Source organism: Cervus canadensis, chromosome 10 (assembly GCF_019320065.1).
Source record: "Cervus canadensis isolate Bull #8, Minnesota chromosome 10, ASM1932006v1, whole genome shotgun sequence".
Lineage (NCBI taxonomy): Eukaryota > Metazoa > Chordata > Mammalia > Artiodactyla > Cervidae > Cervus > Cervus canadensis.
Window position 1 is genome coordinate 60,760,453 of NC_057395.1, and position 24,347 is coordinate 60,784,799.

Below are 24,347 nucleotides of genomic sequence, written 5' to 3' on the forward strand. Positions count from 1 at the left end.
AACTTTGGGAATGTCCTGTACACACTGCTTGCTATATTTAAAATTGATAACAACAAAGACCTACTTTAGAGCACAGGGAATTCTGCTCAGTGTTATGTGCCAGCCTGGATGGGAGTGGGGTTTGGGGGCAAATGGATACATATGTATGGCTGAACCCCTTTGCTGCACTGTTAATCAGCTGTACCCCAGTACAAAATATTCTTAGTGTTAAAAAATAATAATTAAAAAAAAAAAAAAGAATCTGTCTGCCAATGCAGGGGACACAGGTTCCATCCCTGGTTGGGGAAGATTCCACAAGCCCGTGCGCCCCAACTACTGAGCCCATGCTCTGCAACAAGAGAAGCCACCACACTAAGAAGCCCACGCGTCACAACTAGGGAAAGCCCATGTGCATCAACGAAGACCCAGAGCAGCCATAAGTAAATAAACAAAAAGTGTTAGAAGCGCTTACATGCCCAATGCTGTGCTTCTCCCACTTTTCTTTAGCTTCAGAACTGCTCACACTCTCTGCACCAGCCATACCAGCCTCTCAAATTGTCCTCCCTCAAGCTACAGGGCCTTTGCACAAGCTGTTTCCTCAGACTGGTGCTCTCTTCCCTGAAGATCTAACTCAGCTCAAGCATCCTCTTCTGAGGCAAACCTTCCTGACCCCTGTGTCGGTCCCCCCATCATGCCCATCTAAGTACTCATGGCAACACGTGTCTCCTGCCTGGCACTTGTCACAGCTGTGCCCGTGATGGCTGGTTAATCTCTCCGTCAACTGCTGCTGCCTGCTATGAGCTGAGCATTTGTATGTGATTTTTTCATTAGTGTCTGTCTCTCCCCAGATCACAAGAAGAGCTGGGAATGGTGCTGTCTTTGGTCATCCCTAGAGCCTGGCTCTTGGAGTAGGGCTCCATAAATATTTGTTAAATGACTGAATCCTTGTCGATGCACCTACCCAGCTTCCCTGGTGGCTCAGACAGGAAAGAATCTGCCTGAAATGCAGCAGTCCCAGGTTCGATCCCTGGGTCGGGAAGATCCCCTGGAGAAGGAAACGGCAATTCACTCCAGTATTCTTGCCTGGAGAATCCCATCGATGGAGGAGCCTGACAGGCTACGGTCCATGGAGGGTCACAAAGAGTTGGACACGACTGAGCAACTAACACACACACACACACACGCACACACCAGTCTTAATGCCCCTTGGGTGCATGCATGCTAAGTCACTTCAGTCATGTCCAACTCTTTGCATCCCTATGGACTGTAACCTGCTAGGCTCCTCTGTCCATGGATTCTCCAGGCAAGAATACTGGAATAGGCTGCCATGTCCTCCTTTCAGGGATCTTCCCGACGCAGGGATGGAACCCGCTCCTCTTACCTCTCCGGCACTGGTAGGCAGGTACAGTACCAGGAGCACCGCCTGGGAAACCCCTTAGTGCCCCAGAGACAGCAGGAATTTGTATAGCCAAGCGAAACATACCGAGATCCGTTAATGAGGGACCCAGTGTGGGTGCACTGACCACTGCAGGTTCTGGTGGTGAACTGGGCTCAAGCGCCACTTTGGGGGGAAAAGAAAAGCCGTGGGGCTGAACTCCTGCCGTGGGGCTGTTTGAGTGCCTTTGTGCTTCACCCCGCGTAGGTAGTGGTGCTTTGATTTTATAACTGTTGCTTCTGTTAGAGCAACACCCTTATAACTGGCATTTCTTGCACAAAACTTTGCAGTTTTGAGTGGAAAACCCGACAGCATTATCCCCACTGTTTTTGAAGTTTCTTAGGGATGCGACCGTCATAGAAAAGAGAACATCTCAGATGAAAAGACGGGAGAGATGCAGACAACTCCATCACCCAGAGCCCAGCTTACTTCATTCGCCCTTTTGAGGCTGTGGGGATGCGCGGGCCACCACACCTCCTCCTCAGGGCAACGCAGAGCTCAAGCCAAACAGCTTAGATCCTCAGACCCCAGCCCCAGATGCTACCTGAGCACCTCCAGCTACATCCCCTTGGAGCTGACGGCGGAGCTGTCACCCTCCTCGGCGGACATACGCTCAGGTTGTCAAGGAGACCAGCCACATCCCGGATGGCACGCACCCAGGGCTGGAAGTCAGGCTTCCAACGGAGGAGAAAACAACCCATTCCCCTAGTCGGGCCTCAAAGATACGGCAGGTTCAAGTGTCATAGCTGGTGAGAAAGCTTGAAGCAGGAGGTGAGACACTCTGACTCTGGGTTGGGGCAGTGGTCGGGGAGGCGGGTGGCACTCACCCAGTCTTTTTCTGAAAGACAGTCAGGCTACTCGCCTTGCAAAGGGCTAGAAGGTGGGCTGTGGAGGGAGGTGGGCAGGAGTGGTTTTCTTTTCACAGCCTGTTTCCATGGTGCCTGACAGCCCTGGGCAATCCACAGCTGGGAGTCTTGGACAGCCCGGGGGGGCAGGGGGTGCAGGCGGTGCAGGCAGGGCCTTATCTCACTCTGGGCCACCCTCCCTGGCCCATCCTCCAGGCCCGCCTGGGCCCCACGAGTGACAGAGGTCACAGGCAGGCGGGGCCTCCATTTTGCATCCCCAGGGAAAGGAGATGAGTGGCACAGCAGACAAAGGGCAGAGGAGGGCGAGGGCAAGGGCAAGCTGAGGGCCAAGGTCAGCAGCTCTTACCTCCCCCCTACTTCCACCCCCTTGCCCCTGCCCTTCAGGAGAGTTTCCCTGAAGACCTGGCAGGGCAGTCTGCCCAGAAGACCTTCTCACTTAGGAACGCGTTCCTTCCCTCCTCTCAGCCCGGACTGCCCGGCCCAGATAACCAGATAAGGGCCTCTTTGGTTTCCAGTGTGTTTACACAGGCTGTGGCCCCACATCTCGGAAAGGCTCAACCACATCCAGGCAAGTTAGGACGCCTCCATGTGGGGCGAGGAGGGCGGATGCCTTACCTGCTCCTGGGAATTCATCACACGCAACTTCATCTGCTTCAGGTACGTGGAGGTGAGGGGCATGTTGTAATCGATGATTCCGGAGACCAGAGGAGACGGAGGCTCGTTTTCTGATGGAGAGAAGAAAAGGAAGCCCCTTTCAGCCTGTGCGGTGGGCTGCCAGCAGCCTGGCACCCACGTGGGGCACCCAACACGGGCCCGGGGAGGAGGCCAGGCGGGCAGGTGGTCTCTGACTCATGGAGCGCCCACCGTATCCAGCCCGTGGATGTGAACTGCACGGTGCTGAGACCGTGTTTAGTAAGAGAGTTCACCGTTGAAAACCCGGGATTTCTGGCTGCTTTGAAAAATGGAAGGTCTGGCCACACAGGGCCCTCACTCACACAGCAAACACCCACTGCAGCTGAGCGTCTCCTTTTAGACAGAGCTCGAGGGTCTGTTTTGCTGCAGTGTGCACCCATGCCTATTGCCCCGCGCACTTGCGCTCAATGATTATGCTTGCCAGGCCCCTGAAGTCAAATATGTAAGTTTCCTACGCAGGTCTAAGCCCACTCACATGCCACACTGCCCCACGCTGACCCTCACCCCCCACAGCATCCTCTCTAAAGCTGCCAGGGACCACCTGGCTCACGGGTCTGGGCCAGGCCTCCAGTCCACCCAAATTCTAGTTCCTCTTTAATCACACGGAGAGGAGCATTGTTCCTCCCTTTTATTGCTTTCTTGTCCTGAAGATCAAAGTAACGCATATTCCTTTTGTAGAGCATTTGCAAAGTGTGGAAAGATGTAAAGAAAAAAAAAAAAGTCCATAATTGCACCAAGCAGCTTGGCATATGCTTCTGTTTATTTTTTCCTCTGTGATTTCTTTTTTACATACTTGATATCATAATGCATACCGAGAATAACAGTCTGCTTTGAAACCTTTTCTTTTTGCTTAACATTTTGTCATAGGCATTTCCCCTACCATCAAAAATCTCATTTTGCTTTGCAAATATAATTTTTATATCCCTGTATTGTTTTATCATATGTTCCGTAAGTTACTCCCTTACGACTGGCTACTTAGGCTATTTGCTATCCGGGGCTACTTATAAACGCTGCTGGGAACATCTCTATATGTGAATACTGGTCTGTATTTGCAATCAATTCCTTTTTAGACCAAATTCCAAAACATGGAATTCATGGGTCAAATGGTAGCAACATTTAACAACTTTTTTTGTTTTTCCTTGACCTCACCTAGAGGCATGTGGGATCTTAGTTAGAACAAGTTAGTTATAGAACAAGGATCGAACCCACATCTCCTGCACTGCAAGACAGAGTCTTAACCACTGGCAAGACCCTACTCAATGACTCTTTAAAACGTCTGGTCACGCTGTCTTCTGCGAAGGCTGCTGCAGTGGACCCAGCCTGACACTGTGCTGTGCATCTCAGGTGTCACTGTGGATGCTGTTTAGGAGCGACTGCAACGGCGCAGGAGTAAGTCAACAAGATGGGAAGCACGATTCAAGGGAAGCCCATCGCCACTCTTTCCATTCCAGCCTCCCCTTCAGATGTCTCCTGCTGTGACCAAGCTGGAAACCCTGAAGCCACCTGCTGGGACCCGTCACACAAAGCAGGGCCTCATTTCGTCATTTAGTCACTTGACCTGGCTTCACCCTCTGTCCGGCGAGTCTTCATGGTTACCTGTTTTCTGGCTGCCTCCTCCCCTAGCCTCCAAGGGCGCCGGGCCTTCGACCCACGTCCTCCTTGGCGCCTAGTTCTATCTGTGGGCTGGGGTTGGAGTGGCGTGAGAAGTAGGGGCGACTTTCCGAGGAGCTGAAGCCTGCCTGCCGCCACTGGCACCACGCCCAGGAAGACGCGCTGGAGGGAAGCCGGTGACCGGTGAGCTGGAGGAAGGCAGGGATCTGCTGAAGCTGCCACTCAGAGCCGCAGCCCAGGCCAGCTGGCCCCCACAACCTTGAAAACACTGCTGAGTGAAAGAAGCCAGACGCCATGGGACAAACACTGGGTGATTCCATGTGGATGGGACGGCTGGAACAGGCATGTTCACATAGACATAAAGCAGAAGAGGGGCTACCGGGGCCAGGGCATCTGGGGATGGGAAGTTACTGCTTCACGGGGCTGCAGGTTCCGTTTGGCAGGACAAAAAGTTTTGGAAAATAGACGGTGGTGATGACTGCTGGGCAGTGAGTATAACTATTAACGCCACTGAGTTGTACACTTAAAATTTATTAAAATGGCAAGTTTTGCGTTATATTCTACCACAATAAAGAAAAATGGCTCCCGCAAACAAAAGGGCAAAACTAGCCAGGGGGCACCGGGGCAGTTCCTACTTGGCGAGGATAGAACAGCCCCGCACAGAACAGGGTCCACACGTCTTGAGGCAGTGCCCCTCTGGTGACTGTACAGCTTGAATAACATTTTCTATCCAGTTTCATAAAAATGCAGAGCTTCATTTTGCTTTTTTTAAAGAAAAAAAAAAAAAAAACGTGGCCGCGCTGTGCGGCTTGTGGAGGGAGTTTAGTTCCCAGACCAGGGATCGAACCCAGTCCCCTGCAGTGGAAGTGCTGATTCCTAACTGCTGGACCACCAAAGGAATCCCTTGTTGAGTTTTTGAAAGCCATGTTGTCACATGCAGAAATGTTCGTTCTTCTAGGACTCACTAACAGGGAGTCTCAGGAACCGGCTTGAAAAATGGGCCAAACCTTTTCTTCTATTAAGGGAGCCCCTCCTGGCTCTGTGGCAGAGGGCTTCATACAGCGCACAGACGCCCAGTGCCTTGAGGAAACTAGAATTCATTTTTGTGACTGTGGATCCCCTTCTTGCCGCCCCACCATCTACCCAGACCTGACCACTTCAACCCAGGGGTGGGGCACGCTGGGACCTGCTCACCGCCCCACCCCACCCGCACAACTGCACGAGGCTGGACGCACTGTGTGAGGCAGACCCCGCGGCTACACTGAGACGATGTCACGCGAAAGAGCCATGGTTCCTGTTTTGGAGTGAGGGTCTTCAGACGGAGAATGCGGCCGTTTGCATTTTGTTTCCTCAGAGACAAGGCTGTCTGCTGAGAAGTTGCTGGACAACGTGGTATATAAGAAGGGCATCCCACCCTAAGGGTCCCGGGTCAGAGCCTCAGATGAAGACTTCATCAGGTGATGTGGCGACGCTCTATGTTTCGTTGTCCTTGGAGGGCAGACACTGTGTTCCTTTACCAATGGTCACCCGTGTCCTGCCTGAAATGCCATGAATCCTTACAAAGAGGTAACTTAAGGAAAAAAAAAACAAACAAACAGGGCCTTCCTTGACAGTCCAGTGGTTAAGAGTCTGCACTTCTACTGCAGCGGGTGAGGGTTCCATTCCTGGTCTGGGAACTAAGATCCTTTGCGCCTGGCGGCACGGTCAGAAAAAAAGTAATACTGAAAATATAAAAACAAATAAGTAAAAAGAAAAATTTTAAAGCCAAGGTTCAGCTTAGTTTAGGGCGGGGGAAAAACCCACAATGGCTAGGAAGGCGCTCTTGGGAAGTGGGAGAAGGGGTCTCCCTTGGCCTGTTCCCTCCGCAGCATGTCAACAGATCAGAAACTGCTTCCGGTGCCCAGAGGTGAGCCAGGAGAGCTCAGGAAGAGGAGGTTGGATGCCCTCGTTGGGGGGCGGGGAGCAGGACACCCTGGGCACACACATATCCATCAGATATCCGCGTGCCGTGAAATGCTTGCGTCTGCAGTTCCAGAAGTGAGGGCTGTGTCAGGGAGGAGGACCTTGGCAGGCGGGAGACATTCCCGGGGAGGGAATGCGCCAGGGAGCTGGCTGTGGGAGGTCAGGGCTTGGGCCACACCACAGCCAAGAGACAGGCGGGCAGGTTTTTGGCAGCGAGGGAGCTGCATGGTTCTGGGGCTGATAAGCACCACACACATAGACTCATAGGAAGGAGCTAAGGAATAGGGCCAGTGGGGGTTCCCTGGAGTCATGTGCTCATGTGGGGAGGTGAGGGATGAGCAAAGGTGAACCCATGAACGAGGAAGAAGCAGCTTCCCCGGGTTCTGCTGGACAGGCCAGGTCCCTGCCATGGTCAACAAACACAGGGGCCATGCCCAAGCCACTGCAAGGAACCTGAGACCACTGGTGAGTTCAGAGCTAGTAAGGGTCACAGAGCCTTAGGTGGCTGGTGAGAGAGGCAGAGGAATCACCTGAAGAAATGTTTCGACACCTTTTTGCCAAGGAAACCTGAAATCAGCCCCAGGACTAGACCTAGCTTTACAGGCCATTGAAAAGAGCCCATGATGCAGAGGCTCTCCCCAGGCCAAGCCGAGCACTGACCACAGCCGGGCCCCAGTGACATCTGCCAATCAACGCAACTGAGGAGGTGGCCCAGATCCTCCAGGTGGAGCACAGGGTGGCAAATTCCCTTGAGTTTCCACCCACGGGAATGGAAGAACTCTTCAGTCCAGACACCGTAGCTTCTGGGTGCCAGGGAAAGAGCTCTCAGGGTCAGGGCTGAGGGGGTGAAGGATGTGTGTGCAATAACGGCCTGGCGCAGAGGAAATGTGGGACCAGCCAACCTGCCACAGGGTTCAGATTTGGAACTAGAGATCCCAGGCCTGGGGCTGGCTTAGAAGGTGATGAAAAAAAAAAAACAAACCTCTCTTCCAGGGAAGCGAATCAATAGGTCAGCAAGTCTTCAAGGAGCACCGAAGGGTGTGCACTCATGGTGGGGATGGTGGGGCGAGGGCACAGAGCCGGCCCCTGGGCCCAGCAGGGCAGGACTGATGGCCAGTCCATTAGCACTCCAAGGAGGAAGAGCTCCAGGGCCGCTGGCGTAGGTCCAGGCAGCTTTGTGGAGGGGGTATTTCAACAGGACTTCTGTTCAGTCACTCGGATGACGGCTACTGAGGCCTGCCAGGGCTCCACGCCGACCCTCCTGCATGAGGCTCCCAAGGACTCCATGAGATGGGTGCTCGTGTTAATACCCCCCAGTCTACAGATGAGGCAACCTCCCCAGGTTACACAGGGAGTGAGTGTGAGAGGGGAGAGAGGGCAGGCCAGCGCAGGACAGGCTGCAGGGGCAGAGGAACGAGCCAGGATGGGGTCACGTGGGGCAGAACAGGAAGGGGGGCCCTCTGGAGGGGCCAGGCAGGGAGGGGTTGAAAACCACTGCAGGGACGCCACCACCTGAGTGGATGGCTGTGGCTGAGGAGGGACCCTTTGGGAGATAACCGGCGCTGCCCACTGCTAACTCCTCGTATGCAGCCACGCAAATAGCATTTTGTCACGTCAAAGAAAAGTGAGATGTGCCCTCTCCCGAAGCCCCTCTCTGCAGCAGCCCAGGGCTGGGATCAGGGCACACCCAGCTCTCATCTCTGCCTCCTCTCCGCCCAGATTTGCTCAGGGGCCGGTGGAGCTGGGAGGCCCTGGAATTTCCCATCCTCGGACTTCCTGATCCTCGCAGCCTCCTTTGTTTGTGCTCCTGGCGCTGGGGGAGGGCATGGGACTGTCCAGCAACCCCCTCCACCGCCCCGTCACCTCTGCCCCCTTCTCGTCCCCGCCCGGGACAAACCACCACCGAGCAGGGGAGGCTGCTCTGCTTCCTTTCTTTCTTTCTAACACGAGGCCAGGAAGCAAGGCATCCTCCCAGCCGCCCCTTGGGAAGTCTCCATGCTGTTCCATGTCCTGCTCCCGCCCCACCTTCCTGGGACAGGAACCTGGGGCCTGCCTCTGGGGCCAGGCGCAGGCTCTGATTTCCCAGAGGCGAAAGAGGAGGGAAGGCTGGCAGAGCAGAGCAGAGCAGGGGTGCCTGTGAAAGAGCAGTCGGTGCAGCTGACCACATCCAGAGAGGCCAGCCTGGTGGGCGGAGAGAGCGTCTCCACGCTCTCAGCTGGGGCAGGAGACGGGAGGACTGGCCAGCTGACGACAGGGGTCCAGGCACGAATGCCTCTGACCATTGAGCAGACAGCGGAGCCTTTCAGCCTCTAAGGCTCTCCACTAGCAGCCTCCAGAAACCCTTCGGCCCAGCAGCCAGGCTGTGGGTGCATGCCTGGGTGGGTGATTGTGTGTCTCTTTGTGGGACACCTGGAAGCTGGCAGCCTTGTATTTGGCTGGGACAACACTGGGTGGAGTGGGGGACGAGCCGATGTTTCCCAGGCACCCTAGTGCCAAGTGCCCTGCAGAACGGGCTCCTTTAATTCAACTTCATCCTCCTGAAAACCCCAAGAGAGAAGTGTTGCTCCCATTTGTTGATGGGAAGGTAAGTTCTCCTGCCTTCAGGGGGACCTTGGACAAGTGCTATCACCACGCCACCTCTCTGTGCCTCCTCTCCTCAGCTGTGAACCAGGACAGACACCTCCCAGGATCGCAGCAGCTGTTATGAGCAGCTGATGTTCAGAGAGGTTCTCGAAACCTGCTGGGGGACACACAGCAGGGAGCAGGGCAGCACACCCAGGCCTGCCTGACCCCAAGACCTTCTGAGACACTGAGGCCACGCCGCCTCCGGCTCCCTTGAGGTCTCCTCCTCTCCCTGAGTGGGCAGCCCCACTCCTGGGGACAGGGAAGCAGTGTTCGGGCTGAGGACAGGAGAAGATGGGCGTGGCGCAGGCCTACTCCGCCTGCCCTCTTCCTGCTGGAGCCCCTGGACAGGGAGGCTCCGGCACAGAACTCACGAAGCTGGACACGAGGACCGTCCTCCACACCAGCGGGGAGAAGTCAGCAGAACAGACGGAGCCTGCAGACACCCCAGAGCAGCCCACAAGCACAGCCACTCCGGGCCTGCCTCTGTTCCCCCAGGTTCTGTGTCTGACTTCGCCAGTCGCTATTGAAACGAAAAGGACAACACAGGAGGGGACAGGCGGATGGGTGGACAGGGACGATGCAGCTACCACCAGGACCTGCGCCCCTGGGACGCGGACCCGGGCAGGGTGGGGAGGACTGCAGGGAATGTCTCCTAGCCCAGTGGCAGGTGCCAAGGGGGCTGTCTTAGCAGAGGGGTTGCGGCTGCTGAGCTGGGGCCAGGCCATGTGGGGCGGAGGGGGCCTCCCTCAGGCCTCGGGCGTTATCACATTAACTGCCACAGCCTCGGTTCCCTCGTACACGGTTTAACTCTCAAATTTCATCAGGACCCTGCCCCTCTCTCCCGCTACCAGAGGTGCTGTTATTAACTCCATTTCACACATGAGGAAACTCAGGCTCAGAGAGGTGAAGTCACTTGTTCAGGACACACGGTTACCGAGCGGCAGAGCTCGGACTCGAATGCACTCAGTGGGGCCCTGGCGCGCCTGGCTCTTAAACCAGGAACCCAGCACTTACGAGGGATGAACTACATTAACTCCTGTCCCTCATACATCAGCGGCTATCCAATGAACTCAGTGAAGTGGCTGTGGCCTAATGGCCCCCAAGGACAGGAAAGCCTCTGGGTTTGTGAAGTGGCTGCTGTCCAAAGTCGCATCAGGGACCGACTGCCAGCCAGGAAAAAGACTCTGATGCTGGGAAAGATCGAAGGCAAGAGGAGAAGGGGACGACAGAGGATGAGATGGTTAGATGGCATCATCGACTCAACGGACATGAGTTTGACCAAATTCTGGGAGATAGTGAAGGACAGCAAAGCCTGGTGTGCTGCAGTCAATGGGGTCGCAAAGAGTCAGACATAACTGAGCGACTGAACTACCAGCCAAGAGGAAAAGCCCACTGGTGTCTGTTCCATTGCCCTGCTGTCACTGGGCGGTGCTGTTGGTTTTCACCACATTTGGAGGATGTCACCGGGACACCACCTGAGGAAGTGGCTCACTCTTCTGTTCCCATCCTCAGGCAAACATCCCAATAGCCACCGACCTCAGCACTCTTTGCAGGCCTGATGCCTAGAAGCCCTGATAAGTCGCCCATCTGGGCACCATTTCTCAGGCTTGAGTTACAGTCACACCAGCCAAACATAATGGCCCTTCTTGCTGTGTCAAAGCCACCTTCGAACAGATGGCCCAGACTTAATGGAGGGAGGCCTCTAGGACGTTCAGGTTGAAGCTTTGGGGGGACTGAGGTGGGGGTCCTTGCAGGGAAGAGCTGGAGAGCGTGGATGTCTGTGTAAGGGACCAGCTTGGACTGATCACACACACTCTGGGCATTTTCTCTTTTTTCCCTATTTTTTGGCTTCACTGTGTGGCATGCAGGATCTTAGTTCCCTGACTAGGGATTGAACTTGTGCCCCATGAAGTGCAAGTGCGGCGTCTTACCACGGGACCATCAGAAAAGTCCCTCTGGGCATTTTCAATTCTACCAATCCCCACAGATGTCCTGGGTGTGCACTGGGGATAGAGGGCAGGGGACAAACACTTAGGGAGGCCTACTACTAATGGCAGGAGGGTGGCTGTAGGGTAGAAAGGCGCATGCAGTGAGGGGTGTGCTCCTGTCCCCAGGGAGGGCACAGTCGGGTCAGTGAGACCAGACCCACGTGGACACTGCCGGGGGTGTGGGGGAAGACCTGGGTGGCGAGGACTGCAGAGTTTAGGAAATGGGGCGAGGTGACCATTTCCGTCTGTAACCTCGGTGGGAGAAGAGAGTCTTGAAGGGCAGTAGGAATGTACTGTTGGTTTTTAAGTGAAACTTAACATTTAAAAAAAGTTTAAAAAAAACAACAAACCAAACCTAAAATGAGGCTCTCTGGGCAGCTCCATGGACCCACGCTGGCCCCCTGGGAATTGTGACAGCTGCTGGTCGTGCCCTTTTCTGTCCCTGCCAGCTAAGGGCAGGCCCTTCTGGGGGAGAGTCCGTCCTATGCACAGCCTCCCCCAGGCCTCTAGCACGCCCACCTGCTCCCCTACCTTTGGGCTCCAGGCCGTTGGAATTAAAGTGCATCCTCTTCTGACACTCCGTGCAGCTCATCAGGAACCGGGTCACGGCCTCCCGTGGAAGGAAGGCGTAGGTCTCCGCGATCTGGGGGAGAGAGGAGGCTGGCTGTTACGTGGATCTGTGTGGAGGCAGCTTGCTCACGGGGTCACCAAGGGCTCTGCTTCGGTGGCAGGCACTTGGCCCTTGCCAGGAAGGGCAGGAATTTGAGGAGCAAGAGGCAGATGTCTTAAAAGTCTCAGCCAAAGAAATGAGTCAGTACTTTCACAGAATACCAGTAGTTTTAAATTTTTAAATGAAAGAAGCTTAAAAATTATAAAAGCAAAACACTGAAACATCATCTAGTCTACAACCTGTGTCCTCATAAATTGCGAATATTCCTCTCAGGTCATTTCATCACTGCTACTTAAAAATGAGTTGAGAAACACTGCTCTAGGGTAGGAGGAGACAACTCCCACTCTTAGAGAAGGATAAACTGAACCCCACTTATAAATCTACTGGCTGCGGGCCTATAACCAGAGCCCAACGCTCTACAGGCTATTCCTTGATCTATTCACAGACCCAGGAGGGCTGTGAAATGCCTCAAACTGGACAGGCTCTCAGGGAGCCCCGTGTTCCAGCCAAGGTCACAAGGCCCAGAGAAGTGAACCAATTCACTTAAGGTCACACAGCACTTTATAATAATGCCAGACTAGAGCCGATGCTCCAGGTCACCCCCAGAGCTGCCTCCAGAGGGCCTCCCCTAGCTACAAAGAAAGAGTCAGCAGTGTGGGAGGGAAGGTGAAAGCGATGCCAGGAACACAAGAAAGTGGCTGGGTGGGCGGGGTGGGGAAGAAGTGGGGTGTAATCCCAGCAGCTCAGTCCTCTCCTCTTGCTCTGGGTTTTGGGAAAAACCAGGTTGGTCCTGGTTTGGCTGCCTGAGGGGGCCGGAGGGACCTCTTGGGCCCAGGTTCTCTGGCTGAGGCTGGCAGCTGCCCGGTTGCGGGTTTTCACACATTTCCCAGAGCCCGGGCCGTCTCGCTCCTCTCCACTAAGGGGCAGCATCACCCCAGCGTTCCTCCATCGTCGCCGCAGCCCGGCCGGGAAAGTTGGCCGAGGGCGCTGGTCAGCCCACAGCAGGGGACTGAGGGGGCGGGGTGCGCTGCTCTCCAGGACGCACCTGGTCTCTTCCTTCGGGATTCACACGCACCCTGCTCCATCTCTGTGGTGGCCAGGAAGGAGCGCAGGGCGGGGCAGAGAGGAGGGGACTAAAGAGGATTGCCAGGCTCTCCCTTCCCCGCGATCCCCGCCCTGCGGCCACGACCTCGAAGGACAGGCTTGGGCTCTGCTGCCTGTGGAGCTCCACGGGCCACTCCTGCCTGGCGGCCGGCTGCAAATGCAGAGTTAATTTTGGTGACACAATTGTTATTTCTCAGCTGATTTGATGCTCTGCGGAGCAGGCAGGCTCCTTGATGAGTTATCTCCCTTCCAAATTCTTTGTCTGATTGCCTTCCTCTGGAGGTCAGGGACAAGGGCAAACCCCTGCTCTCTGATTGGAGCCAGTGGATGGGAAGGTGTGAGGGCCAAGGCATGGGGCGCTCCTGCCACACACGGGCCATCTTTATCCCTAGCCCGGGCCACCTAGAACTCTCAGGGCCCACAGGGTTGGGAGACACGGGTCCTGTTGAGGGGCTGACAGCTATAGGAGTAAAGGGAAGAGGGAAGGATGCCCTCTGGGTCAGGCAGAGGGCTGAGGCTGAGTTGGGCCAACAGATGACCTCCTAAGGAACTGAGCTGGGACATCCCAGGTCAGGCCTCAGAAGAGCTGAGTTGAGCACGTGGAGGAGGAGGGTTGCAGTCTGCTGAGAGAGGAAAAAAGGTTGATACCATGGGGAAAGCCCAACTTCAATGCGTGGAGCTCTTTGACCGCTGGACAGAGACATTCTACAGGGCTCAGGGAGGGCCTTCCTGGCGGGGCTGCTCTGCTGAGGGCTGCCCGTGGCATGGGTAGGGCCCTGCCTGCTGCCTGGCCCACTGAGGACACAGGGGCAGTTACCAGAAAGTGCCCAGGGGCCTGGGCCTTAGCAGGGACCCAGCAGATGCAAAGGCTGGCTGGAGTGCCACAGGAAGATGGTGCCCTGGGTGCACAACTTCTGGCTCTGGAGCCCATGGAAGGGCAGATGGGGCAAAGCCAAGGCAGGTGGGTGAGAAGCCCCTGGAGCTGTCCGAGGGCCCTGTGCAGCTGGATGGTCTGCAGCCTCGCTAAGAGCTCCCGTGGGGCGTCAGTTAAATGTCCAGCTCCGCGCTGCTGTAGGGACCTGAATGGAGGAGGATGCCTTCCCCCACCGAGGCCTTCAACCTCCTGTGGGCATCTTTTGGTTCACGCTCCTGTCTCGTCCACGTGAGAAATGGGACCTCCGTTTCTGTTTGGTTGCACAGATGCCCGAGGCCACAGGACCACAGGGTGAGCTGAGACGCGTAGGATCATCCCAGCTGATGCCCTAGTCAGCAGGATGGTGGTTTTCTGATAGTTTTAGCGCTACAGACACTGTTCTGGAAATAGACTCTTATCCTGAAGCCCGAAACGTGACACAGATAAAGACGGAGCTGCTGCATTTAAGAAGGGGCCCATCCCCGCCCAGCAGCTCTCAGCGGCCCTGGACTGTCTGTTGCCTTGCTCTCAGGCCTCCAGCCTGGATGTTGAGACCGGTACCTGAATCTGCCTTTTACGTTTTTCTTACTGGGAAAAGCTGAGTGAGATTTCACTGGGAAGGAGCGCAGAAGCTATTTGCAGAGTCGCTGACTTGCAAGGCCCCATTTTCACTCCCCAACTCAGAGGCTGACAAAGACAGATGAGGCCAATTGGGGGGATTTGCACCACTTTACAAGATCCTCCTTCTGCCCTGCGGGTGGATTAGCACGTGGTGGGCCTGGAGCAGCTGCTGACCACATCTGGCCCCAACTCCAAAGTGGTCTGGGCAGTCAGATCAGGGCTCCAGAGCCCAACCTCCTCGCCTTCCAGCACCCCAGGAGAGAGGAAGGAAGCAACAAGGCTCGCTCTGATTCAGGTGGGTGCAGATATTAGGGCTTCCCTGGTGGTTCAGTTGGTAAAGAATCTACCTGCAATGTGGGAGACCTGGGTTCAATCCCTGGGTTGGGAAGATCCCCTGGAAAAGAGAACGGCTACCCACTCCAGTATTCTGGTTTGGAGAATTCTGGCCTGGGTCCAAACAGTCAGACACGACTGAGCAACTTTCACTTTCATTAGACATCAGAAACAAGCTTCCCTGGTAAAGAATCCACCTGCAATGCGGAGACCCCGGTTCAATTCCTGGGTCAAGAAGATCCCCTGGAAATGGGGTAGACTACCCACTTCAGTATTCTTCAGCTTTTCTGATGGAAAAGAATCCGCCTGCAATGTGGGAGACCTGTGATAGATCCCTGGGTTGGGAAGATTGCCTGGAGGAGGGCATGGCAACCCACTCTGGTATTCTTGCCTGAAGAATCCCCATGGACAGAGGAGCCTGGTGGGCTACAGTCCATGGGGTCTCAAAGAATCAAATACAACTGAGCGACTAAACACAGACATCAGAAACACTCCTTGAAAAAGGACCAGTCCTCTATGTGGGCTCAGGGAACTTTGTAGAACACACAGCTCTGCCTTGGCAAGATTCCCTGGGATCCTCTGGACCTCAGGCCATGAGGCATCAGAGGCAAAGTTAAGGCAGGGCTTCCTGCCCCAGATGGGGACTCCCTGTAGTGTCCATTGTCAATGGTCATCAACCCCTGGCTCATAGACCTACAGTTTCAGAAAGCTCCTTACCTGCCCTCCCCCATCCACTGCTGGCAGTGGTAGGTGCTAAAAAGTTCTCTTCCTATTGAAGAGTGCTCCTCCTTTAATGCTTTGAACAAGACTGCCATCTCCCCTGCAGTCCCCTGCTCCTTTGGGCACCCTAGGCCTGTAAGACTCCATAAGGTCCCAGGTGCCCCCAGAGACAGCGAGGCAGTCCCAGAATTCAGGTTTGGCAAAGCATACACAGACAGGTCCAAAAACCCCTCCACAGGGCCTGATGCAAACCCCAAGGTGCCAGTCTGTGCCTCTCTGCAGCCATCAGCACTGAGTCTCCTAGCGGGCACGGATGGGGCTGAAGAGCTAGGCTTCGGTTGAGGCAAATGGGAGCAGGTGAAAAGAGGAGGACAAAAGCGTCCCCATCACCCTGCCCCCCAAAAGGAAAAGGGTGACAGATGGGGAAGTGAGGGAAGGGAGAGGAGGTGCACGGGAGAGGAAGGGGGTGCGGTGGTCCCCTTGGCCTCACACCCACAGCAGGAGGGCCTGGCCTGCTCCCTCTGCCTTGGCCCTGCTGCTGAAATTCCAGCTCTGAGTGCAGCCCAGCTGGCTCGTTGCCAGTCATGTGCCAGCTCCAGGCTGGGCAGCGGGAAGTGGGGCACGCGGCGGGCATATGGACGAGAAGCCAGGAAGCGCAGAGCCAAGGGCTGGACGTCCACTTGGCCCAGAGACACAGAGCCTGCTGGGCGCAGCCAGCCTCGCCCTCTCTGCAGTACGGAGGTCGCAGACCCCAGCCTTAATGAACACCCAGGAAGTGCCTGAGGGTAAGGCTTAGGGCTGGGTACCCATGGGACCAGAGAAATCACACAGTCCAGTCGGCCTAAGCCTATCTCCTTTGACAAGCAAGTCACTGGGCTTGCGAACTGGCCACAAGACAGTTTGCAGCGAGGCAGCATGTCTAGTGGTCAGGGCACAGGCTCTGGGCCAGATGCCTGACTCTGAACATCAGCTGGGTGACCTCAAGGCAGGCTTAATCATCTCTCCGAGCCTCGCTTTCCTCCTCTGTAATGGTAGCGCCTGCTTCATCCTTATACCCTTCATCCACGTGATGGCTCTGAGAGCTGGCGCAGGGGACGTGCCGAGCGCACAGCCTGGCACAAGCTGGCTCCCAGCATGGCAACTTCAATGCTGAGAAAGTGCACAGGGTATCGTCAGCACCAAGGGGCCCACAGGGGCCCCAGCTCAGGAGTCCTTCCCTCCATTTATGATCCTCCAGTGGAAATACCCTCAGAACTCCCTTCCCACAAGTCACTCCCCAACACACGAGTGCTGAGCTGCAGGGTGGGGCAGGTGGTACAGTCATCTCCTGCTTTCCTCAGCCCGACCCCTCCTCTCTCTGAAGTCTTTGGCACGTGGGTCCATCCTTAAGACACATTTAGCAAAGGTCATCTTCTGAGATCAAGGACAAACCAGATGGTTGGATTTTTTTTTTTTTTTTAATCAGGCCATATGGGGAAATTACAGACTTACACAGGCCACCTCTACCACACTCCAAGGCTATTCAGAAAAGAACTTGGAGGGGTTGGCATCTACCTTGGGTAAGGAAGGCCCATCACAGAGGGGCAGGTCTCTAGGAAGCCAGAGAGAAAGTCAACACAGCGGGGAGTGAGACACTGGCTGACTGCTGCCTCAGTGCTGTGTGACCTTAGAGTAGCAGTTTAACTCCCTGGGCCTCAGTTTCCTTAACTGTGAAATGGGCCACAGCACCTCCATCCCAGGACTGCTGTGAGGCTTGAATGAACATGAAGTGCTTGGCTTCCTGGTATAGTGGTGGGTGCCGGACAAGTGGTTCAGAGCTGGGGATAAGCCATGGCAATGGGGGCCAATGTGGGGACGCTACCAGAACCCAGGCAGGCTGTGACCACCATCCCCTCCACAGTCTTAAGTGTGACATTTCCCATCCTAGGTAGCCACCTCTGCTCCCTTCTGCCTACCCAAAGCTTAGACTGCCAGCTGACCCGCCACCCTCTCCGTGAAGGCCCCTTGCCTTAGCACTGAATGTTGGTGTCTGGAGGGACCTTGGCTGAACGCCCAGGTGCCTGGGTTCTTGTTCCCCTGAAGCGAGTCTTGGAGACATTTCTGTTTCTCTCAGGCTCCCCAACCCCAATCAAGCTGTGCTGTCCTTGAGGGCAGGGCCCAGGTCCTCAGAAGTCCCCTGGGGAACTTCTGGCACCAACTTGCAGGGGTGAGTATGAGGACAGGTCTGGCACACAGCGAAGGCCATGGAAGCATTTGCTCTGCCGATTACTATTATCTGGCCTCCCCCTCCCTCAACCTCGGTCCCAAGCTGGGCCGGGGTTGGGGGGATGGAGCGAAGCAGAAACCAGGAAGAGGAGAGCTTTCTTCCTGCCCTCCTCGTCCCTCTCCTTCCCTCCCTCTCACCCCCTTCAACCTGCTTCTCCTTTGTGCTCCGACCACAGAGCCCGCCCCCTCGCCCTGTGAGCCGTCTCTAGCTGCCATGCCCTTGCCCCGTGCCCCCCTGGATCCCCAAAGGCCGTTTCATCACGCCTCAGCTCCCTGCCCCGCCCCCCTGCCCAACATGTGCGGAGCCCATGGCCTCCTGCCAAGGCCTGGGGCTGCCAGCAGAGGCCAAGAGACAGAAATCTCACCGCTCGGTAGGTTTTCTTCTGCCCAGCGTGCTTGGGGGCTTTGCCGGGCTCCGCTGAGCTCTCCACATGCATCGAGTAGATGATGTCAAAGAAATCTTCCACCACAGCGACCCGCTTCAGAGAGATGCCCTCCGGCTCCGACAGGCCATCTGCCCCCTGCGACAGGGTGGACAAGCTGTGTTAGTGTCAGGGATGACGGCGGGGTGAGAGCTGGGCCCTGCGGCCGGGCAGCGGGGCGGGGGCAGGCACGCTGCTGCTCGCTGACCCCCGCCAGGCCTCCCGAGGGTAGGTCTGGGGGGACCTGGGGGGGACAGGAGCCTGCTCAGAGGGCCACAGGGAGGGGGCTACCAGAGTCAAGGGTGGCTGCTGCTACGAAATCTACCAGAAACAATGGGCAGAGAGAAACAAGGAAAAATACAAATTAAAAAACCAAGAGCCTCCATGTTCACAATTTCAGACAGATTGTGCCAGACTCAGGCGGGGAGCTTTCGAATTGCACGCTGTGCCAAGACCATCCTGGAAGTCTCTGGGGAGGTCGGGAGGGGGGTGCTAAATAGATTCGTCCCCACCAGGAGCTCGCCAATTAGCAGTAACCTTTCACTGTGGTCCCGGGCTGGGGGCCCAGGGGAACTGCTCACATCACCTGGGTGACTCCTGCCTCGCCCTGGCCTTTCAGAAAAGCTTTTCACCGCTGCCCGCCTCCCCACTCCAGCAGCTGAGCGCCAGCAACAGCACCCGGGCTCTTTGTGTGTGGAGACACAGAAATAACACACACAAGGCCATGTGGAGGTGGCAGGCCGTGTGAGTGGGGTGGCCGTGGGGCCCCCCCGAGCCTCTTACTGGACTGGCACGAGTGTTGTCAGCTGGTCCCGCAAAGGTGTGCCAGGATCTCAGGGGCACTGGGCTCTCTGCCACCCTCTCCCTAAGGGGAGACCTGGAGGGCTCTGGGGCGGGGGCGGGGCGTCAAAGAGGAAGAGCAAGCAGAGGGGTGGGGGTGGGGATTTAGGAAAAAGGAGGCAGAGTTTTCTGTAAAAGTGCTCGGAACACGAATCTCCCAGAGGATTCTTCCCCCAAGGACCTCCGCTCAAGAATGTCGGCTCTTTGGAAGAGGGAGTGGAAATGTGTGGGGCGGGGGTTCTTCTGTCGGCTCACAGCTGTCTCCCTAGCACCGGGAACGATGCCCGACACATAGTAGGCTCAATAAATAACCGCCGAATGACGGCCTGGTTATAAGCAGCCGCCAGGAGGGGTAGTTCAGCCACGCGCTTCTTCAGTGTCAGTTGGGCCCCACCATTTAAGTGGCTATGTGACTCAGAGCAGGTATCTTGCTTCTCTGAGCCTTGGGTCCTTTATCGAGAAAATGGGGATAACAGAAGGCCCCTTCCCATGAGCTATGGAGTGGAGTAAATGAAATATGCGTGCAACTCTTAGCACCAAGCCCGACCACGGGAACTGCTGGATAAATATTGTCATTAAGAAGTGCTTTGCCGACTGCCAAGTTTCCCCTAGCCAGGACGGGGCTGAACATCGCAACCAGCCTGGGAGACTGTGAGGGTCAGGACCTGCCTGTGGGTCGCTGGCTGGTAAGTGGAAGGGCTGGCGCAGGACGTTGGTCCTTGTCATCAGAGGGGAATTGAGGCCACAGTGAATGCGACGCTCACTCACAGCACATCCCGGCCACAGTCAGGGTTTGCTTTTATCCTGCAACTTTCTCAACCTGCCATGGTAGGATAGTGGGGCTGTCTCTTTGCCAGTGGCCCACTTGAGAGCAGATGGGAGAGGAAAGGTATCTGGGGTGTAGGGACCAAACCCTAGACCTAGTGGGCAGTGTCCATGAGTGATGACCCTGGGTGCTGACCTCACTGGCCTTGCACAGGCCCTCGAGCCATTGGCTTTCTCCCAAGTTAGCATCCATTGCAATGGGGACTTCTCAGCAAGTATCTGGGGGGGTGTATGTGCGCCCGCCTGTGTAGAAAGAGTTGCCTGCTGGCCCTGCTTGCCTGCTGTGAGATTGTAGGCATACTCTTTAACCTCCCTGAGCTTCACTTATGAGTTATAAAATTCCATACTCTTCTCTTCTTAAACCCCCTCAGAAGTTACTGTTATCTCTTTCTTGAGGGTATCTGAATTCCTGGGCTCATCAGTGACTAACTCATTCATTAGCTGACGTGTAACTACCAGTAGTTTAGAGATCTTCAAATACTGCCATGGTAGAGCTGAATGGGACAAATATTATGACAGGTCAGTTATAATACACTTCTAACCAGAGGTTCATGTTGGCAAAAACAAACAAAAGAACCTCCAAGAATGAAGGTATAACTGGGTTTCTATTTCTTGATCAGGATGGGTTAATTTTATAAAAAGCCATTGATCTGAACACTTACAATTTGTATACTTTTCTGTGTTCTGTTGGGCTTCCCTTGAGGCTCAGCTGTTAAAGAATCTGCCTGCAATGTGGAAGACCTGGGTTCGATCCCTGGGTTGGGAAGATTCCCCTGGAGAAGGGAAAGGCTACCCACTCCAGTATTCTGGCCTGGAGAATTCCATGGACTGTATAGTCCATGGGGTCACAAAGACTCAGACATGACTGAGCGACTTTCAGTTCATTGTGTGTCTGTTAATTTGTGTTTTGTTTTGTTAATTTTTTTTCTTAACACCAAAAGTGTCTGCTAATTTTAAAAGGTATATTTTTTAAAAAGTATAATGGGGTAGGTAGTTCCAAATTTTGATAATTTGAAACCAGAGGCATAATAATGGGTTTAGCTGTTTACAAGTGAATAGACCTCTCTGTTCATAAAACTGCTTCAGGCCAGAACACAGACACTTCTGGAAAAAGTTTACAAAATTGGATGAGAAGGAGTGGAGAAAGAAAACAATCTGATGAAAGATAATATTTTAGATAGGTGGGATGGAAAAGTGTCTCTTAACCAGCTTGGGCAAGTCACTTTTGACCTCTTAAAACTCATTTTCCTCACACCTGTAAAATGAGCCTACAAAGTCCTAGTTGGATGTGGTTCCAAGGCTAAGTAAGAATATGTCAGGCATCTGCCACACACAGGCTTGTAAACATTCATTTCTCCCCTTCAGACCCACGGAGTGTGGACATTCTGTGTTTAGGGATCCATTCTCATCTCCTGTCCCTCTAATCCATTTAGGTTACAGAAGGGGTCCCCCAAGGTAATAACCACCAGCAGAAGAGATGCGAAGTCTTATGCAAAATAACCTGCTAAGGCTGTTACACAAACTTGGAATAAGTTTTCCTAAAGTTCAAGTATAACTAACTAACCCAGATTAAAAGCAAAACACGCCTCTGTCCCAGTCTTCCACCTCCATTCATAGGCAGACGTGGGTAATCAACCTGACCCAACGTGACCATAAAATTATCTCAGAGAAACTCTTCAGGCATGCTCCCTCTTTAAAAATGGATTATGAGGACCACTTCCCTGGTGATCCAGCAGTTCCCATGCAGGGGATATGGGTTCAACCCCTGGTCAGGGAACTAAGATCCTTGTGGGGCAACTAAGCCCTCAAGTAGCAAGGAGAGAAAGTCAGCATGCTGCAATGAAGACCCAGCACAGCTTAAAACAAAACAAAACAAAACAAAACAACAAGGACTGTGCTCTTCCCTGCTGGTCAACCCTGGGTCCTGTAATCAGTCTATCTCAACTGTAGAGACGTACACAGGAAAGAAGAGGGCCCTTAGCAACCAGAATTCAAACCACACAAGGTCTGCAGAGCCACACCTTGAGCTGTCCTCTGGTGAGCTGCGGCCACCTGGACACCATGTGTACTACACCCTGAGGGAGGAACACCAGGATATCTGTGTGGCCTTCAAGGAGAACCCTGGGAAGAGAACAAAGGGATCTCACGGCAGTCACGTGCTGCAGACATCTCTGCCATGCCCTGCATCCATAGAGGTAATAACCTTCATGCTAAATGCAGCAGGAGAGGCATGCTTTTCCTAGCTGAGAATCCAGACGCAGTATTACAAGACAAAAGCTGCTAATTAAGGGATCGGACAGCACCTTCTCCTTAGCCTAGGGATGCCCCTGCCAACCACCTCTGCTTAGTTCCCGAGTCAGCTTAGTCTGATCCATAGCCCTAAGCAGCCTGGGCCCTGGGTTGACAAAGGAGGCTCACTTCATTTACAGGCTGGATAAAGAGTGGGGCTGGATGGAGCTTCTTGACTATTCCCCACTTCCTGGGGATGCCAAACAGGAGTGATGGCATGGAGCCCTGCAGCACCCCCAGGGAAAAGCCATGAAACACACATGGTCAGTTGTGCAGGACCAACCTCTGGGGCCTTCCTGTGTGGGGAAGAATATTGCCATGGTAACATATACTACATCTTTTTGAAACAGCTAATTCCAAAACAGCCAGTCAGACTTGGGCCAACAAAACCAGACATGGCAATAGCTTTTAAAAATTCAAGGAAGGGGGTTCCCTGGTGGCTCGGTGGTAAAGAATCTGCATGCCAGTGCAGGAGACATGGGTTCGATCCCTGATCCAGGAAGATCCCACATGCCTCAGAGCAACGAAGCCCAGGTATCACAACCATTGAGCTACTGCCCAGAGCTTAGGAGCTGCAACTACGGAAGCCCATGTGTCCTAGAGCCCATGCTCCACAACAAGAGAAGCTGCTGCAATGAGAAGCCTGTGCACCACAACTAGAGAAAAGCCTGTGGGCACCAAAGACCCAGCACAGCCAAAAATAAATAAATAAATACATTTTTAAAATTCAGGGAGGGGCTTCTCTGGTGGTCCAGTGGCTAAGACTCTGTGCTCCCAATGCAGGGGGCCAGGATTGGGGGCCAGAATTCAATCCCTGATTGGGGAGCTAAGCTCCTGTATGACATACAGCACAGCCCCCTCCCCAAATACACAGAGCTACAAACTTTCTTGGATATTACCATCTTCTTTAAAACCAGCCTATTTGAGTTCTAAAGGCCAGATTGAGAGTCATTGAGGAAATCACCAAATGTCTACTTAAGTAAGGCTGGTATTTCAGAATATTTATAACAATGGTTGGGCTTCCCAGGTGGTGCTAGGGGTAAAGAACCCACCTGCCGATACAGGAGACTTAAGAGACTCGGGTTCGAGCCTCTTAAGTCTGGAGACTTTAAGAGACTCAGAGGAGGAGGACATGGCATCCCATTCCAGTGTTCTTGTCTGGAGAATCTCCATGGACAGAGGAGCCTGGCGGGTTACAGTCCCTGGGGTCGCAAAGAGTCAGACACAACTGCAGCAACTTGGCATGCCTGCATGCACGCATGCATAACAATGGTTTGCAAAGTGTAGTCCCTAGGCATCACCTGAGAACTTGTTAGAAATGTGATTCTCAGGTCCCGCCTCAGACCTACCAAATTTGACACATTGAGGGTTTTAATAGGCCCCCAGACGATTCTAAGGCAGGACAGAGTTTGAGAACTACTGATTAGAATGTCTCTGTGATTGAGACAGGGAGGTGGCTAGTAAGGCAACTGGCACTGGATAACGAATATAAACATTTTCTGTGCTGCTGGGCCTAATATATTAATACTTTCCTCTCTAGTGAGGGCCCATTTTCCTAACGGTGGAGACAAAAGATTCTTATTGGGCAACATGGGTGTGAATTTGAAACACCTACCCAGAGACCTGCTGGGGATTATCGGTAGAAAGAGGAGTGCCCAGCATTCTGGCATTGGAGTTTTAAAGTCCTTCCTGGTGAGATTAATTCTTAAGCAGGTCAGCCCTTGACAAGTTTTCTGGCTTCCTCAGTTTCCTCAAACAATCTGAATGCTCAACATAAGGAGGACTGCTATGTTCAGGGCTGCAAACCTACAAGAAAGATGAGTATATCTTCCTAGGCCCCTGCCCAGGTAGCCTTACGGGCTATTGTGAGGAGTCATCCTCAGGTGAGCTCCTGAGTCTGACTGAATCTTGCCTGTTTCCTCACTAAGCCAATTAAACGGACTCCTACCCTTGATGGCAGGTGAGGTTCAGTTGCTAACGGATTGCAGTTCTGTCATCTCCACTGGAACTTCAAAGGCACTTGCTGGTAATAAGTTACATACTTATCAAGGTGGGTGCACCCTTTCAGGCCACCAGGGTGCTATCTAGTGCACCACCATCACTATATTAGAGGCAGGTGCCTTCCAGCAACGAAGTGTCCATGATGAAGAGAATGTGGCTAAACAGTGGGGACATTTCTCAATTGG

General features: G+C 54.1%; 1 protein-coding gene across 6 annotated transcripts in view; it reads right to left on the reverse strand.

Annotated features, from left to right (window-relative positions):
* NOL4L (nucleolar protein 4 like) overlaps positions 1-24,347 on the reverse strand; it is a 129,614-nt gene that overhangs the window by 60,840 nt on the left and 44,427 nt on the right. For all 6 annotated transcript variants that reach the window (XM_043479356.1, XM_043479354.1, XM_043479355.1 and 3 more), the window contains exons 2-4: positions 18,151-18,306; positions 11,691-11,802; positions 2,896-3,005 (exon numbers count right to left, since the gene is read on the reverse strand). In XM_043479356.1, coding sequence (XP_043335291.1) covers positions 2,896-3,005; positions 11,691-11,802; positions 18,151-18,306 — 378 coding nt within the window. The remainder of the gene's footprint in view (positions 1-2,895; positions 3,006-11,690; positions 11,803-18,150; positions 18,307-24,347) is intronic.